At 42.4% G+C, this 15,820-nt stretch overlaps 1 protein-coding gene across 1 annotated transcript; it reads left to right on the forward strand.

Moving 5' to 3' along the window:
• Positions 1 to 3,072: 3,072 nt before the first annotated feature.
• On the forward strand, positions 3,073 to 15,614 carry ampd2b (adenosine monophosphate deaminase 2b). The gene is made up of 19 exons (XM_053425036.1): positions 3,073 to 3,170; positions 3,378 to 3,493; positions 7,923 to 8,047; positions 8,134 to 8,264; positions 8,367 to 8,435; positions 8,554 to 8,656; positions 8,839 to 9,019; positions 9,992 to 10,133; positions 10,234 to 10,323; positions 10,422 to 10,551; positions 10,653 to 10,847; positions 10,974 to 11,105; positions 11,220 to 11,383; positions 11,902 to 12,028; positions 12,121 to 12,284; positions 12,856 to 12,976; positions 13,214 to 13,387; positions 14,159 to 14,269; positions 14,365 to 15,614. Exons 3-19 carry the CDS (start codon positions 8,018 to 8,020, stop codon positions 14,572 to 14,574), a joined length of 2,274 nt encoding a protein of 757 aa, XP_053281011.1. The 5' UTR covers positions 3,073 to 3,170; positions 3,378 to 3,493; positions 7,923 to 8,017; the 3' UTR covers positions 14,575 to 15,614.
• The last annotated feature ends 206 nt before the right edge of the window (positions 15,615 to 15,820 follow it).

Below are 15,820 nucleotides of genomic sequence, written 5' to 3' on the forward strand. Positions count from 1 at the left end.
CACACTTTCAAAGGCCTTTCTTGCCCTCTAACACAATTGTATCGCTCACATCTTGGTTTAAGTGGCTCAGGGGGTTAGAGTGGGTCATCCGCTTTCCCCAAATTGCACGTATGAATGTGTGTGTGAATGAGTAAATGTGGGGTGTAGTGTTAAGTGCTCTGAGTGGTTGATAAGAATGGCAAATGGTTGTATGATTACACTGATATTTTCATGCATAAGTGGTATTTTAATTGAGGTATAGATACTTATATTGTTTATTTATGCTTTAGCGTAACCGAATTTGCAATGCTGAATTTTCTTATTTGATCAAATGTTTTTAATATAAAGTCTGCAAGAAAATGAGGGAAAGAAAACCTAACTAATCTCCCTCTATAGTGTTGTAGAGAGCAGGAGAAGAAGTAGAAGAAGTTTAGTTTCCACTTCTGCAGGAAAAGCAAAGCTCAACAACATAAAACACTAAAAACACAATGATTTGTTGTGATCAGATGATTTTCTGATTCAAACTGTTCATCCATTCAGTCCAGTTACTTGATGATGGAGCTTTGAACACACTGTACCTCACCCACTTCAACTTCCTCACGCCTCCTGCGGCTGTGTCACATCCTGTCATCGTTCCATGCCCACACAGTGACACAGTGTCAGGGCCTTTTCCCCGTGACTAAATACAGTTATCACAGGAGAGGAACCTTGAAGGTTAAACGTTAAGCCCCGTCACTCCCCTACTGTGATGAAATCAATGCAAGGAAAAGCCAGAATTGGTGATTAGCGATTGACTCCGACCCCAACACACCTTCATGTGATAACCCTGCAGTCGACAGTCTGTCTCTGTGACTCACATAAACATCTAGCTTGTCAGTGGTCTCATGGACTTTAATCCTGGGTGGATCAGCTCTTAGTTGTGTCAGGGCTCATACTTCATGCTGTGGTGATGCAGTAGATCTACTGAAGACAAGTCTGAAGCCAGCAGTTGTCTGCAACGTCCCGTGAAGATACAGAGTCTTGTTTGAAAGGTACAGTGTGTGCTGCTTGAAATCAGTTTTCCTACTTAATACAGCTACATATATAGTTATAGAGTTATCCTAGTAGAATTATGAATTTATAGTGTTAATCAACCATTACATTTCCCTTTATGAACATTTTTAATCAGCCTCCATGAGTGCTCATGGGAGGAGTTCTACTTGTTTTCAAAAAGATTTATACTGAGTTGTATATGCTTTCAACTATGTGTCAGTGTGTGATGCAGCTTTTGACCAGCAGAGGGAGCCTGGTCTCAATAAATGCAGCCACACTGATGAATCAATGAGCCTCGGTGTTGTTTGTTGGTTTCCTCTTGAGGCCCGAACAACTTGATTACTCCTCTCGAAAGCAATTTTCGCTTAAGTGCCTCGACAATCACAGAACAATTTAACCTTGAGAGGCAGACTTGTAATTTCCTTGTGGCTGAATCACATGTGACTCCTTGTTGTGTTTGTCCAGTTTGTCAGCCGTGCTTCTCAAAACTGGAGAGAAATAAACAACTCCTCTTTCTGTGAGTGTGATGGAAAATACCTCTCATCTACAGGATGCTGTTACGGTCCAGATGTACATATAGAAACTGTTAAGATATAAGGTTTTGTGCACATAGTTGTTTGGGAAGGCTCATTGAATGGCATTTAGTTGTAAATTGTGTGTGTGTGTGTGTGGGGGGGGGGGGGGGGGGGGGGGGGTCCAGGTCTTACTCTTGTTGTGGGGACCGAAATCTGTTTACATGGTCACATGGGGTCTAATGGAGACAAAAAGCAAATCCCATGATGTAAATCAACCCATTTTAAAGTAAAGATATGATTTTAGGTGAGTTTTAAGGTAAAGATAGGATAAGGGTTAGGATTATGGTAAAGGCTGTACGGTTAGGTTAAGGTTTTGGCACGAGTTGATCATGGTTCGGGATAGGGTTTTGGGTGTCCACAATGAAGGGAAGAATATTTTCAGCCAAATATGAAAAGTGTAAGAAAACAATGCAAAGCACAAACGATTCAGTGTCAGGAAGAGAAGGTAAATATTTCTTATTCAGCTTTGAGTTCCATGTTAACTGGAGTTGAACGTTGGTATTGAGCAAGAGCAGATAAGACTCCCACTGTTCATACAAGCTCATTGGTTGAACTTTAAAAACAGATTTTACTCTCTGTTGTAAATGATAAGAAATAAGCTTTAGCAAACAACAGTTTCAATCAGCACTGTTTTAGGTTTTCACTCTCTGAAAATCTGATTTAAACACTCTGTTTTTAAAATACTTGTTGACTGATATAAATGTCAGGAGCCTTGTTCGGTACAAGTCGGATTGTTGTCTTCTTTTCTTGCTCTGATGTGACTAATTCTCCAAGTATTCTGACACAAATCTCTGATACATTCACCTTTTTCCTGTTCTTTTACAGTCAGTGTGTGCAACCCAGAGCTAATTTACATTCACTGCAGAAGAGATAATAAAAAGAGAGATATGACTGCAGAGAAACTCACACACTGTGGATCAAGCCAGGGATTGTGATTCTGTCATGAAATTGCAGCAGTTCCCGGAGTTATTTATGTGTTGCTTCATCGAGAGTACACACACCTCTGTGTTTGTGGCATGGGAAAAGCATGTTGCAGAAATTGCATGCTGCATTTCATAATGGGGACACTGTGCTGCCCCTTTAATTTCACTCATGTGAGAGGAGATGGAGGCAGGCTCTCATTTATTAGACGGTCATCTCCCTCAGACTGCAACTATTCAGCTGGTGGGGAAAGGACCATGACATCTCCAGGGTTACAGCTGAGACAGCACCATCCTATTCACACACACACACACACAAACACACACACACACACGACACAACACAAACACGACACAAACATCCTGAACACATGGTCCCCTCAGCAAAACACAGCGCTGATGATGATTTGGTGAAGAGAGGGGTGATGCTGGAGCAACTCTCAGCAGGAGGATATGCATGCACACCCATGTCCCCCCTGCCTCCTCTCCCTCCTGTGGTACATTCCAGATAGATGTCAGAGGCATTTAAATGAGGAGGATCAGCTCCAGAGGCAGCTGTAGTGCAGCGACAGCTGGCCTGAACCAGGAGGCAGACAGACACAGAGGGGGGGGTCACACTCTGGGAAGTGAGGGGGAGTTCATGGATCTGCAGGACCAGCTCTTTGTATGTATTACAGGGTCAGACTGAGCAGAATATAGGCAGTGACTGTTTGAGTCTGTGAGTGTGGAGCTGCTGATGACTGTGTGTGTTTGTGTGTTTGTGTTTACATTTGTCAGCATTGTCCTCTGACTGGATGTTTGAAGTGTTTCTCTCTTGTGTCTCCCCATCCATCCCTCCCATCGTGTTTAACCCATCTTGACGGGTCAGCAGACGTCATCCTGGGCCATTTGCTGTTTGGCATGCTCCATCTCCCCCACCAGGACAGCCTCTCTCTCTCTCTCTCTCCCTCTCTCAGCCCTGCTAGCCGCTGGTAAACTCTGAGACAGGTACGCTCCACTACCCTCATCCCGTCAAGAAGCACAAACAATCCTCACCCCCAACAATCCTTGACCCTCCCCCCTCTGCTTTCCTTTTTCCTATATCCTTTCACATGCACTGCCACTCTCCTCTGCCTGTCCCTTGACGGCTTTGTGGAACAGCTCCGAGCAGTGCTGTCTTTTCACTGCGCCGAGGAGGATGTGTGTGGATTGATTGTCCCACAAAAGCAGCTCTCTCGTGTGTTTTGAGGATTGTGCAAAGGTTTCAACTCTGCACAAAAGAGGCAGAGCGGGTCGATAAACAGAAACCTGCTGACTTCACCTGCAACTGTGAGGATCTGATTGTTTTCAATTCTTTATTTCAGTATTTAAGTACTCAAATAGATTTAAGTGACAAGGCTGGCAGCAGTTCCTGTAGAGGACCAACACTGTTCTGAGGATGTACAGTTCTCGCAGCTGCGGAGACCAACGCAAAGACTTGTATTTCATATGTGGAGAGGCATCAGCTGTTTGGAGCACAGCCAGAGATGCTGGAGGAGTGAAGCATCCTTCAGAGAAGCAGAATGAATCCAGAGTTAGATCCGACTGAATCCTTGAAGCTACCGTTTGTCTGTGTGTTCCTCTTCTGGCCAAGGGACTCTGTGTATGATCGGGAGCAGCCATGGTTCATTTTTAGTTTTACAAAATGATACGCCTGCAGAATACTGACACTTTACATCGAGTCAGGATGTTTGGGGAATTTATGATTATGATTTTGTAGATCAGTGGAGGCCAAACTTCTTCAATCGACCTACCCTGGCACTAAAAAAAATATCAGGCTGCGTATTCAGCCCTGAAAGCTTATTTTCAAACGACCGAATTGTAGAGCACAGAGTATTGCAGGTACTTCCTGAGTGGATTAATGATGCTGTGATTGTGTTCTTTGCTGAGATGCTTCACAAATAAGATCCAATAAATGGCCAAATTTATCCAATTGTTAGTATGGCTGATTGTGCTTTAACATCCGAGGCTTCTTTCCCTTAATTTAAGGGTTTTGCAAAGTAAGGTCTCAAAACAACAACCACTTTGGTATCAGCACTGAAATTGGAAGAGAGCAAAACCTTAGCTGCTTTGTTTATAAGTGTGTTTTCCTGTAATCTTGCTTCTGAGCAGCACTGATGCGGGTCAGCTCCGTGTACATTTGCTTTTTGCCACTGAAGATGTGAGTCAGTGCACTTTACTGTGGGCTGAGTAACAAATCTGCATTGTCAGTGGCGGCAGGTGGACAGTGGTTGATGATGCATGTCCTGTGTGGTGGTAGAAACAGAGAAAGGAAAGAAAGGAAATCTTTGGATATTTGATCATTTTTCTATATTGTGAAATTGTATTTTGTGCAGGCGGGAAGTTGGATGTCACTGAGAACAAGTTTCCTTTAATAACAAACAGCCATAAAGATGAAGTTCCACAGGATGTGTCCTGACCCCTGGGCTCTCTCTCTCCCCTCTTGCCCTTGAGCTTCAGATTACTTTCCACTTCTCATTTCATCCCAGAGGACCTTTTAAACTTGACTATATGATTCGAGGTCAAATACAGTTAGGACACTCCATACTCTGTACTCCTGATGAAATATGCATGCAGTGGACGTCCCCTGGTAAGCTGATACTTTTTGACCTGGTTTTGAGACTCATGTTGCTGTCCTTCTGCTCATGTCAGGTCAATAAAAGCTTTAGGCCACTGGATTATGTAGCATATTCAAGAAAAACATGGCCGACTTTGGTTTCTGAGTGGTTTGTTGTGCAAATGCAGCAGGATGAGTTGTTACATAAGCATAGATGCTACCGATCCAAATATAGCAGCCATTAGGGGATTAGCTCCAGGTCCGGTGGGCTGGTTTACTGTGGCCCATGCAGGATGTCTTTGCTGCTGGGTGCTGCTCTTGCCCTCCATGTCCACTGTTATCATGACCACTTGATTTGCCTCTACCCGACAGCAGGGAAAACATCATGGCCAGCCACTACACAGACAATCCCTCCCCCGATAACCAGGGGAGTGATTAGGTGAAGGAGAGTTTAGCATCACAGCGTGTGCTGAAAAACGACTACAAAAATTGAATAGCTGCAGATGCATTTTCAGTTAGTCAAACAATTTACCCTTTTCTACTAATTATTTGAAGAGGCTGTAAACCTGGTTAATCTGGTTTATCTTAAAATGCAATATTCTATTTGCAACTGTAAAATCAGTTACCACGTTTTGGCTGATCGGTATATCTCTGAAAGCTTTTTTTTATGTTTATATTTTTAAACAATTTCTTATATTTTTAAACAAAGATGATCACAGAACTCAAAACTGCATAGGTTAACATAGGATACTCATTTTTGGACATAGGACAAGATGGTGTATATCTCTTACGATTGAAGGTTGTATGCATTAGTTCAATGATGATAAGTTGACAAACACTAGCGTACTTTGGGGGCATAATATCAGTTGTGCCCCTTAGTGTCATCGGGTGTTTCAGCTTTTTATTCACAATACACCCCCTTCTACGACAGACCCACCACAGGCCTGATCAGACCTGGGTTTGTATCCTTGACATCTTAGGGCCCAGTTAGGGTCTTTCCCCTGATCAGAGCTATTGGCTGCAGCCTTCTGCAGACCCTGATGTTTATTGTATTGTCTGGTGCAGGACTTGTCCAGGGATTCCCAGCTCTTTAAGCAACCTGATGGTGGATGTTGCAATAAAACCCCTGCAGCCAATCCACTGGGCAGACTATTGCTTTCAAGCGTAATTCCTCTGCCTCAGATGCCATCTCCACATCCTCTCCCGATCTTTCAGTTCTTCAGGCGGGGTGTTGGACTAAAGAACTAGATAACATAAGGGAACAATAAGGGATACCAGTATTTACAATAGTTGTGATAATAGTAGTTAAACCACAAATCATTAAAAGACCATCACGTAGCAACTATTCTATCAAACATATACCATATACACATGTAATAATAGATACATATTTACATATAAAGATACAACTGTATTGATAATATTGTATTAATCATTATAGGACAACCATCATCATCACACTAAAAACAACCACAGCTCTGAGTAGTCATTATTTCAGCTCATCATTCCAACCATATACTTGAAAATGATTGTCCATCACGAAGTTACAGAAGAGTTTCCAGATGTTACATCTCGTATCTTATATAGTTGATTTAAACTTATAGATTAATGCAGTTCACAGAAGAAGTTTGTCTCCCACAGTTTTCACTAAATGATTTTAGTCTTAGGTTCTTGTGTATGTTTTGATGCCGCTGCCTTGTGGTGCACTCGCACACTTGTACTGTGTGCGGAGTGGGATGTGTTGATTGGTGAGTGTTGAGCAGAAGGTGATAAACAAGGGTGAGTTGTGGCCGTGCAATTAATTACACCATCTCCTCCTTTCTGTTTATAGCCACCACCCTGTGTTGTTATACCTTTTAATGAAGCTTTACGTCGACTCCTGATTGGCCCAGTTATTTCACCTCTCCAGCCGCCATAGAGCAGACAGGCTCTGAGATGCTGTGTCAAATAAATCCGACTTGTAATACAAAGAAGTAACAGTTTCATTTTCAGACTGCAGGTATCACACAGTGCACCCTCTTTGACCTTGTGTGTGTTCATATTAATACAGACAGACAACAGACCCACTGACACTCTAGCACACACAGGATGAAATATTCAGTGGGATCATGAATATTTCAGGACAGGTGCATAGTTTCGAAGTGAAAGATGAATATCATTGCAGTGACAGCACGTTCTCTCCTCACTGACAAATCCATGACTTTTCTGTTTTCCCCCTCCGCTATTGTTTACAACCCTGTGTCCCATTATCCACTCACAGCTGTGTTCTATCTGTCCCAAGCCGTATTTTGTAAGGACCTTCCCCCATTCGGTTTTCCCTCATCGTCGTCTTTCTGTGATAAGTTTGTAGAAAACTTGAGTCCCCCAACAATGGAGGGCATTTGCTGTTGTATGTGCTCATGGGCTCTCCACCTGAATGGTCCATTGTGCAGCTGCTGACCTCCACTGTTGTGTGCGGGCCGACTGACATAGCAACAAACAGACTGTTCACTGGGAACTGCTTATAAAATCATCAATTAAAAGAAAAATTCCAGGAAAAATTAGCATGTGGGCATGTATAGGTGTGACAAGAACTAACTTAAATGTCCGAAACTATCTTTGACAAAAAATTTGATTTATGGTTTGAATTTTGGCCCATGTCCCATCCACTAACATGAAGGAGTGGGATTTGAGACCTATACTGCAGTCAGTCTGGGGAAATAATTTGGCTTCACTTTTGGGGAGTAGTTGTGTCATCTGTCTTTATAATCAGAAGATATTCAATTTAACATCACTCATCAGGATGCATAATTTCTCTCATTCGATGATTCTTTTCCTCTTTCTCCCTCTCTTTACCTCAAGTTGATCTCCGTGGTCCGCGCCACCACCTCACTTCCCAGCATTCCTTGCCTGGGATCCCCGTAGCCTTGAAACAGTCCATTGACCTGCGTACATCCATGGACGGGAAGTACAAGGAGATTGCCGAAGTCAGTTATCAACCTTTTAAATTCACATTTACTTAAAATGTATGTGAAGCTTTCCCTAATGTTGTTTAATGTGTATCCGTGTGAAGGAGCTCTTCTCCCGCAGCCTGGCAGAGAGTGAGATGCGCAGCGCCCCCTATGAATTTCCAGAGGATAGCCCCATCGAGCAGCTGGAGGAGAGACGTCATCGTCTTGAGCGTCAGATCAGCCAGGATGTAAAGTAAGTTGGAGAACAGCGGGAGGCAGGTGGTGTAATATAAAAACACGTGGCTGTGGATGCAGTCAGACACTGTGATGATCTTAAAATGAGCTCTGTCCTCAGGTTTGAGCCTGACATCCTCCTGAGGGCCAAGCAGGAGTTCATGAAGACTGACAGTGCCTCTGATCTCGAGTGAGTTCATCTCTTTGGCTACAGTCAACACTCATCTCTTCATCCATTCAATGTATATTTTATCTTGCAAGAAAAGCCTGTAAAAAAGTTTGTAATTTTTTTTATGATCTTTCGTTAGATATATGAAGGAGCAGAGCCAAGTGCATGAGCTGCATGAGCGAGAGCTGGTCCCAGAGAAGGAGTACCAGAGAGTCTCGATCTCTGGGGAGGAGAAATGTGGGGTAAGTCCAGTCAGTGCAGCAACACAGGAAAAAGCAAGAGGAGCTACAGTATTTACACAGAACTTTTTTTGTGGTGTTTCTTTCTCAACACCTCCTCAACATCTCTAAAAATAGACGCCTTCTATTGTTTTCTTCTCTGCCTCTATCTTCATCCTTTTTCACTCCGTTGTTTTTCTGTCAAGGTTCCCTTCACAGATCTGTTGGACGCTGCCAAATGTGTGGTGAAGGCTCTGTTCATCCGACAGAAGTACATGGGTCTGTCCCTGCAGAGCTTCTGCAGGACCACGTCTCGTTGCCTGCAGGAGCTCAGTGAGAGATCTCTGGACCTGAACATTTACGAGGAGGAGCTCACATTCACACCAGGTACATTCACACTGACCAATGTCTGCACTGTTTTCACACTATATATCTGTAGTGTCCTGTGCATGTGGAACCAACAAAAAAGAGGCTCGTAATTTGTCCTGAAATATTACCTCAACTATGATACAATTAATAATACATTTCCAGATTTGCTGCTTTTTTTTGTTTTCTATATCGGACATTGAGTATCTGTAGGTTTTGGGCCATAGACTCTGTATAAAGATGACATGATCCCCAAAAGAGAAGCCAAAGCATCTTGATCACCACCTGGTGGCTGGCTGCAGTATATATCATAAATTCGGCCTCTTCCATGTTAGCAGAAGGGACAGGGATAAAAAACTCATAGACAAGAGGGTCACTCCATCCCCTGATTGTTACTGTGCAATGGGAAGAGGTGGAGACACATCTTCCATATTTATAGTCTTTTAGTTTAAGGGATATTTGTTGTGTAAAAGTTATTCAAGGACATTGCCTTGCTGCTCCGGAACCTTTTGGTAGACAATTTTTTTTAAATTGTAGAGCCATAGAAATTAATTTGCCAATTTGCTTGTGATTTTCAAAAAAGCTTTGATTCTATGAAGTATATGACCTCCTCTATCCAAAGACTCTGGTTTCTAGGGAGACAGACAAGCTATAGATGTATGAATAGTTTGGGTGTGAGTACAAAGAGCCAATAAAAAAAGATTGGTCCAAATAATTCTCAGCAAATGAACTTATAATAAAAAATATACTATTATAGCCCTGGTTACACAAAAACAACAGTTAATATAGTTTTTATATATCATGTCCAGTGTCATGTACATTACTGTCACATTAAGACATAACCGGACACGCCCACGGACTCCACAATCCATCTGTCACACCCTGGAACAGACTGTCCCAACGTGCAGGCTGATTCAATCAGACCTTTGTTTGCATGTGTGTTACCACCTTGTTCAACGCCGTGACACAGTGCGACATTCTGTCCCCTCACAGAAGCCACAGTAGACCCACCTGTGTCTGAAAACCACCCGTATGAGAACCAGGACCCTTCCAGCATGCCCCCGGACATGGGATACGGCTGCAAGATGGTGGACGGTGTCATGCATGTGTACACAACAAGGAGCATTATGGAAAAGTGAGATGTTCACGATGAATCACTTGGCGCATGCATGCTGTATCTTGGTAGGATGTTTGTGTGTTTTGAGAACCAGGTCACACATTGTGTTTTTGAACAGGAGCACGGAGATGGACCTGCCATATCCAGACCTGCAGGAGTACATCGCTGATATGAACGTGATGATGGCCCTCATCATCAACGGCCCAGTGTGAGTTTATATCAGAGAATAACATATAAAACTAACTTTAAATGACTTTACCCTTCAGTCCACAAACACAAACTACTTTTTGTTTCCCGTCACCACAGAAAATCCTTCTGCTACCGACGCCTGCAGTATCTCAGCTCCAAGTTCCAGATGCACATCCTGCTGAACGAGATGAAAGAGCTTGCCGAGCAGAAGAAAGTTCCACATCGAGACTTTTACAATATCCGTAAGGTGAACTTGAGAGCTCTTGCTACTTTACCCATTCAGAACTATTTTCAATAATCCAGGTTCAGACTGTATATGTTTCCTCATATAACGGTTTGTCTGCACAGGTTGACACACATATACACGCCTCGTCCTGCATGAACCAGAAGCACCTTCTTCGCTTTATCAAGAGGGCCATGAAGAAGTATCCAAAGGATATTGTTCACGTGGAAAGAGGGAAGGGTCAGACACTCATGGAGGTGTTTGAGAACATGAACCTGACGGCGTTTGACCTGAGTGTGGATACCCTGGACATGCACGCAGTAAGAGATGCTCATGTATCAAGCGCTAATCCTTTCAGAAGCAGCGCTTGGTCTGAAAAAATGCTCCGGCATGTTTAAATGAGAGATGTTTCAACTTTCATGTCATGTGTCAACAATTTTTTGCAGGACCGTAACACCTTCCATCGATTTGACAAGTTCAATGCCAAATACAATCCCATCGGCGAGTCCATCCTGAGGGAGATCTTCATCAAAACAGACAACTACATCGAGGGGAAATACTTTGGTCACATGATTAAGGTGCTTAGTGAACACATGAACAATCACAATTACACACAATGCTCCTGATGCTTGCAGAACGACTGTAAGGGCCACTGACGCCCTCTGTTGACCGTCTGTGTCACTGCTTCCCAGGAGGTGATGGCTGACCTGGAGGAGAGCAAGTACCAGAACGTGGAGCTCAGGCTGTCGATCTACGGCCGCTGCAGAGATGAGTGGGACAAACTGGCCAAGTGGTCCGTCAAGCATGAGGTCTACTCCACCAATGTGCGCTGGCTTGTACAGGTGCCACGACTCTTGTGAGTAAAACCAATAATAACAAAAAATTAACTAAACACCCATAATTAAACACTGCACTGCACTAAAAAAGAAGGTATAAGCATATAATGCAATATATTTAACTGTACAGTAGAATATGAAGAAGGTCAAATTGGCTAATGCCTCTAACAGTGAATCTGTGGTCACCTTAAGTCGTCATTAAAATTCAAAAGGTGTTTAGTTTGTCCAGTTATGGTATTTTAATTTAAAGGGTCCATTTTGGGGTAAAGAAAACAACAATTCGTACAATTTAGGTGAAACACACAAGTGAAAACATCACAAGGATTATTTTATATTCAATTATTGCTAATAGGTCCCTTTCACCTAAATCTTACACACTGGACCTTTAATTAAAAGATCTGATTACTTCTTTCATCTCTGAGTTACCCTTGTTGAGTTTTACAGTCAACATCAATCACCAACCATAATGTGAAGATCTGTGGCACAATCTCCAAAAATGGTTCCACAACTGATATCTTGATATGTTCTGTCTTTGAAGTGACGTCTACCACTCAAAGGGACAACTGTGTAACTTCCAAGAGATGCTGGAGAACATCTTCATGCCTCTGTTCGAGGTCACAGTCGACCCTGGCAGCCACCCAGAGCTGCACCTCTTCCTTCAACATGTACAAAGTCTTTCCTGTATATTCAACCTTTCAGATTTATACTTGTCAATCTTCAGAAAGTTTCATGGATGTGTTCATGGTCCGTCACACAGGTGGTGGGTTTCGACAGCGTGGACGATGAGTCCAAACCAGAGCAACATATCTTCAACCTGGACAGTCCGCTGCCAGTCAACTGGACAGATGAGGACAACCCGCCCTATTCCTACTACCTCTACTATATGTATACAAACATGACTGTTCTGAACCACCTGCGCAGGTTTGTCATAATCTGCTTTTTACAATTTGTTAATTGTATATTTTGTACCAAATACTGGAAATACAGTCAAACAGTGAATCGGATATATATGGATACCTTTTAGCTCTTTTCTCAGAAAGGTGTGTCATTAGTAGGATGGGTAAAACTTTTTATGTTTTCAAAAACGCTATTAAAAAAATCAAAACCTGCAGTGTTTTCTGCCATAATTGAAGAATTTTGGTCAAGATTTTTCATATTTCTAATACTAAGAATACGTTTAAGGTTAAGTAGCTATGTAGAATCTAGGGACATCTATTGGTGAAGTTTACCATTGCATCTGAATACCCCCAAACATGATAGAGAACCTGTGGCAGCCTTCAGTTGGAAAAAAAACTCATGAGGTGTTTCTTTTGTCCAGTCTGGGCTACTGTAAAAAAAAACATGGCAGCCTCCGTAGAGAGGACCTGCTCCAGATGTAACTATAAAGGAACAGCGGTGGATATTAATTTACGCAGACTATACACTGCCTGCTTGTTTAAGTGACACCCCACAAAAGCCAGCCTCCTGGTAACTGTGTGTCTCTTCTTTCCAGGAAGCGGGGGTTCAACACATTTGTCCTACGTCCTCACTGTGGCGAGGCTGGGCCCGTCCATCACCTGGTGTCTGGGTTCATGCTGTCAGAGAACATCTCCCACGGGCTGCTGCTCAGGAAGGTGGGACCACAGCATCTGCTTCATCTCACACTCTCACAGAAGAGTTCATTTCTCCAACAGTTTGTGAACAAAGGATGAAAAGTGAAAGAGTCATCTTGATCACGTGGTTTCTGTTTGTTTAACTGAGCTACATGTCCATCATAATGATGCTTCTGTAAATGCTATCATGTCCTTGTGGTGTATTATATGTTTACACACACGACGAATACAACATTATGCCCTGTGTACCTCCTCCAGGCTCCTGTGCTGCAGTACTTGTACTACTTGGCTCAGATAGGCATCGCCATGTCCCCTCTCAGCAATAACAGCCTGTTCCTCAGCTACCATCGCAACCCTCTGCCCGAGTACCTGTCCAGAGGCCTCATGGTCTCCCTGTCCACAGACGACCCTCTGCAGTTTCACTTCACCAAGGTCAGAGTATGCAGCCAGTCAGACTTGGATTCTTAAATGTTAATGTGTTAATCCTTTCAAATGTGAAAATAAGTAGTTTCAAAGCGTTAAGTCTCCTGATTCTTTCTGTGCTGAGCCTGTCAGTTCAGCATATCACTGTAATAGCTGTTGACACAGATCTTTTCCACACAAAAGCTGCTTACATAAGGCTTACCTTATGTAAGGCATAGCACCCTTATGTTTCCTCTTTCTGTCAGTAAACAAACAAAGGCAAGTCCAAAAAAACTAAATTCGTACCTATCATGATAATGCCTGTGACTTTAATTCAGTATCTCTCTGAGTTTTTTTGATTTCTTGATTGTGAAATTCAAAGCAGAGTTCCAATATGTTAAGATTGGCTGTATTTACCAAACCTGCTGTTTCATCACAGCACAGATCTCCTTGATAAACAGTGGCAACAAGGCTCCTTTTAAAAATGTCCCTTCTGAATGAGGGTTCACCTTCGAAGCTGTTTTTTTTTCTTCTCATAAATGCCTCATAACATCTTTTTCATAAAAACATTGCCTATTACTTCAGTTAAGTAATTTACAGGAGAAAATGTCAACAGATACAATTATCTTTAAACCTCCACCTTTCCTTACTATATTTTAAATTGTTCCAGGTTTTTTGCAATAATATAAAAAACTCATTGCCTGAGGTAAAACTAAAATTGTTGTATTAAAAACAGCAAATTAGTGGTATATTACTACCCAGTCTGATAGTGGTATTTATGATTTGTGTGTGTCTGTGTAGGAGCCCTTGATGGAGGAGTACAGTATTGCTACTCAGGTGTGGAAGCTGAGCTCCTGTGACATGTGTGAACTGGCCAGAAACAGCGTTCTGATGAGCGGATTCTCTCATAAGGTATCAACTGTCCTGGTAGCTCATCGTTGTCTACAGCTATGCACCCCCCCCTTCTCAGAAAGTCTAATGTAACTCTGACTCTTCCTCTGAATCAGGTGAAAAGCTACTGGCTTGGACCCCACTACATCATGGAGGGACAGGAGAGTAACGACATCAGACGCACCAACGTCCCCGACATCCGCGTGCAGTACCGGTACGAGACCATGTGCGAGGAGTTGAATTTAATCACACAGGCCATCCGCACAGACGAGCTGGAGACCATCGAGGAGGAGGGCAGCCTGTGCATGGGCGCCATGCAGGCATAGAAACAAACGTGCGGCACAACACAAACACATCTCTCGCTACATTCCCTGTTTCCACATCGGGACTTTGCACAGATTTCCATAAAAAACATATCACACCTGTGACAAGATTTCTAATAAGACTGTGAGAGTTGCTACCATAGCAATAAGAGAGAGGACCTACAATCTGTGCTCCCAAGGTGTCCACTTCCTTTGGTCACTCTTTTGTTTATTTGTTGTGGTTAGTTTACAATGTCTCATGGAGTGTTCATTTTGAGATTATTCCATTTTCATGGTTTACGATCACAATTCGTCAGAGTTTGTGGACAAAGGCTGCATTTCCATTAGTAAGCCCTCACATCATTCAGCCCATCAAAACAATTCGTACACTGGATTTAACACTGACAGAAAAATTAGACGGGGAAAATCTTTTCAAAGTAAAAGCCTGTGCAAAGGGCTGTGGCTTACTAAAAATAATCCGTTTTGAGATATAAAACAGTGACACTTATATCTACATACTAGTGCCTGACACATTTAAAATAAAAAACTGAGAGATGTGGACAAAACAAGTGGACCATTCCAATCAGTTGTTGTGTTCGGCATCCCTGCAACATGTTACATTTCTAGAGAGGTGCATGTAGGGTGCATTGTGCCCAGCAGTGTAGGGTACGTGGATACGCAGACAAACAATCTCCACAGAGGTTTTATGAGGAGCTCAGTTCATCAACAGAAGAGACAGAATCCTTAGCAGAGAATAACAAATGGCAATAGGATGGAGCGTCCTTAAATAGAGTGGGAGAGCAGAGCCATATTTCTTTTAGGTTCTTCATTAGTTCTCTTTGTGTCACCATTACAGAGAAAATGCAGCCTGGGAAGCATCAGTTGTTGATATGTTTTTGCTTCCATACTGCAAAGATACCGTCAACTATTCTAGACTTATCTGTCATCTATCGCTATCATCTTTAAGGTTTCATCTTGAGCCTCATGCACTTATGAATACTTGTCCTTTATGCTTGTGCAACATTCCTGCATGAAAACTACATGTTGTCCCCACCAGAGAATTATATATGTGTTTTTTGTGAAATATCTTTTGTCAACATATGTGTCCTTGAAGAATAAATGTTGTTCTCACTGAAATGTTGGCCTCCCTTCTGTTTGTGAATGAGTGAGAGATCGTAATTAGAAAGACTGTTTTGTTGATAATTTGAAAATAATTTTTTTGTAAAAACAATATATATTTCGTACCAAAATGAAAGTAAGGAGAAAAATT

The sequence above is a fragment of the Pleuronectes platessa genome, chromosome 6 (genome assembly GCF_947347685.1).
Source record: "Pleuronectes platessa chromosome 6, fPlePla1.1, whole genome shotgun sequence".
In the NCBI taxonomy this organism is placed as follows: Eukaryota; Metazoa; Chordata; class Actinopteri; order Pleuronectiformes; family Pleuronectidae; genus Pleuronectes; species Pleuronectes platessa.

What these genes read in the sequence shown, in the direction of transcription:
- ampd2b (XM_053425036.1), top strand. Translation starts at nt 8,018, where the DNA reads ATGGACGGGAAGTACAAGGAGATTGCCGAA. An exon ending in CAGATCAGCCAGGATGTAAA is followed by an intron (nt 8,265 to 8,366) that starts GTAAGTTGGAGA and finishes CTCTGTCCTCAG; the next exon opens with GTTTGAGCCTGACATCCTCC. An exon ending in GGAGCTCACATTCACACCAG is followed by an intron (nt 9,020 to 9,991) that starts GTACATTCACAC and finishes GTCCCCTCACAG; the next exon opens with AAGCCACAGTAGACCCACCT.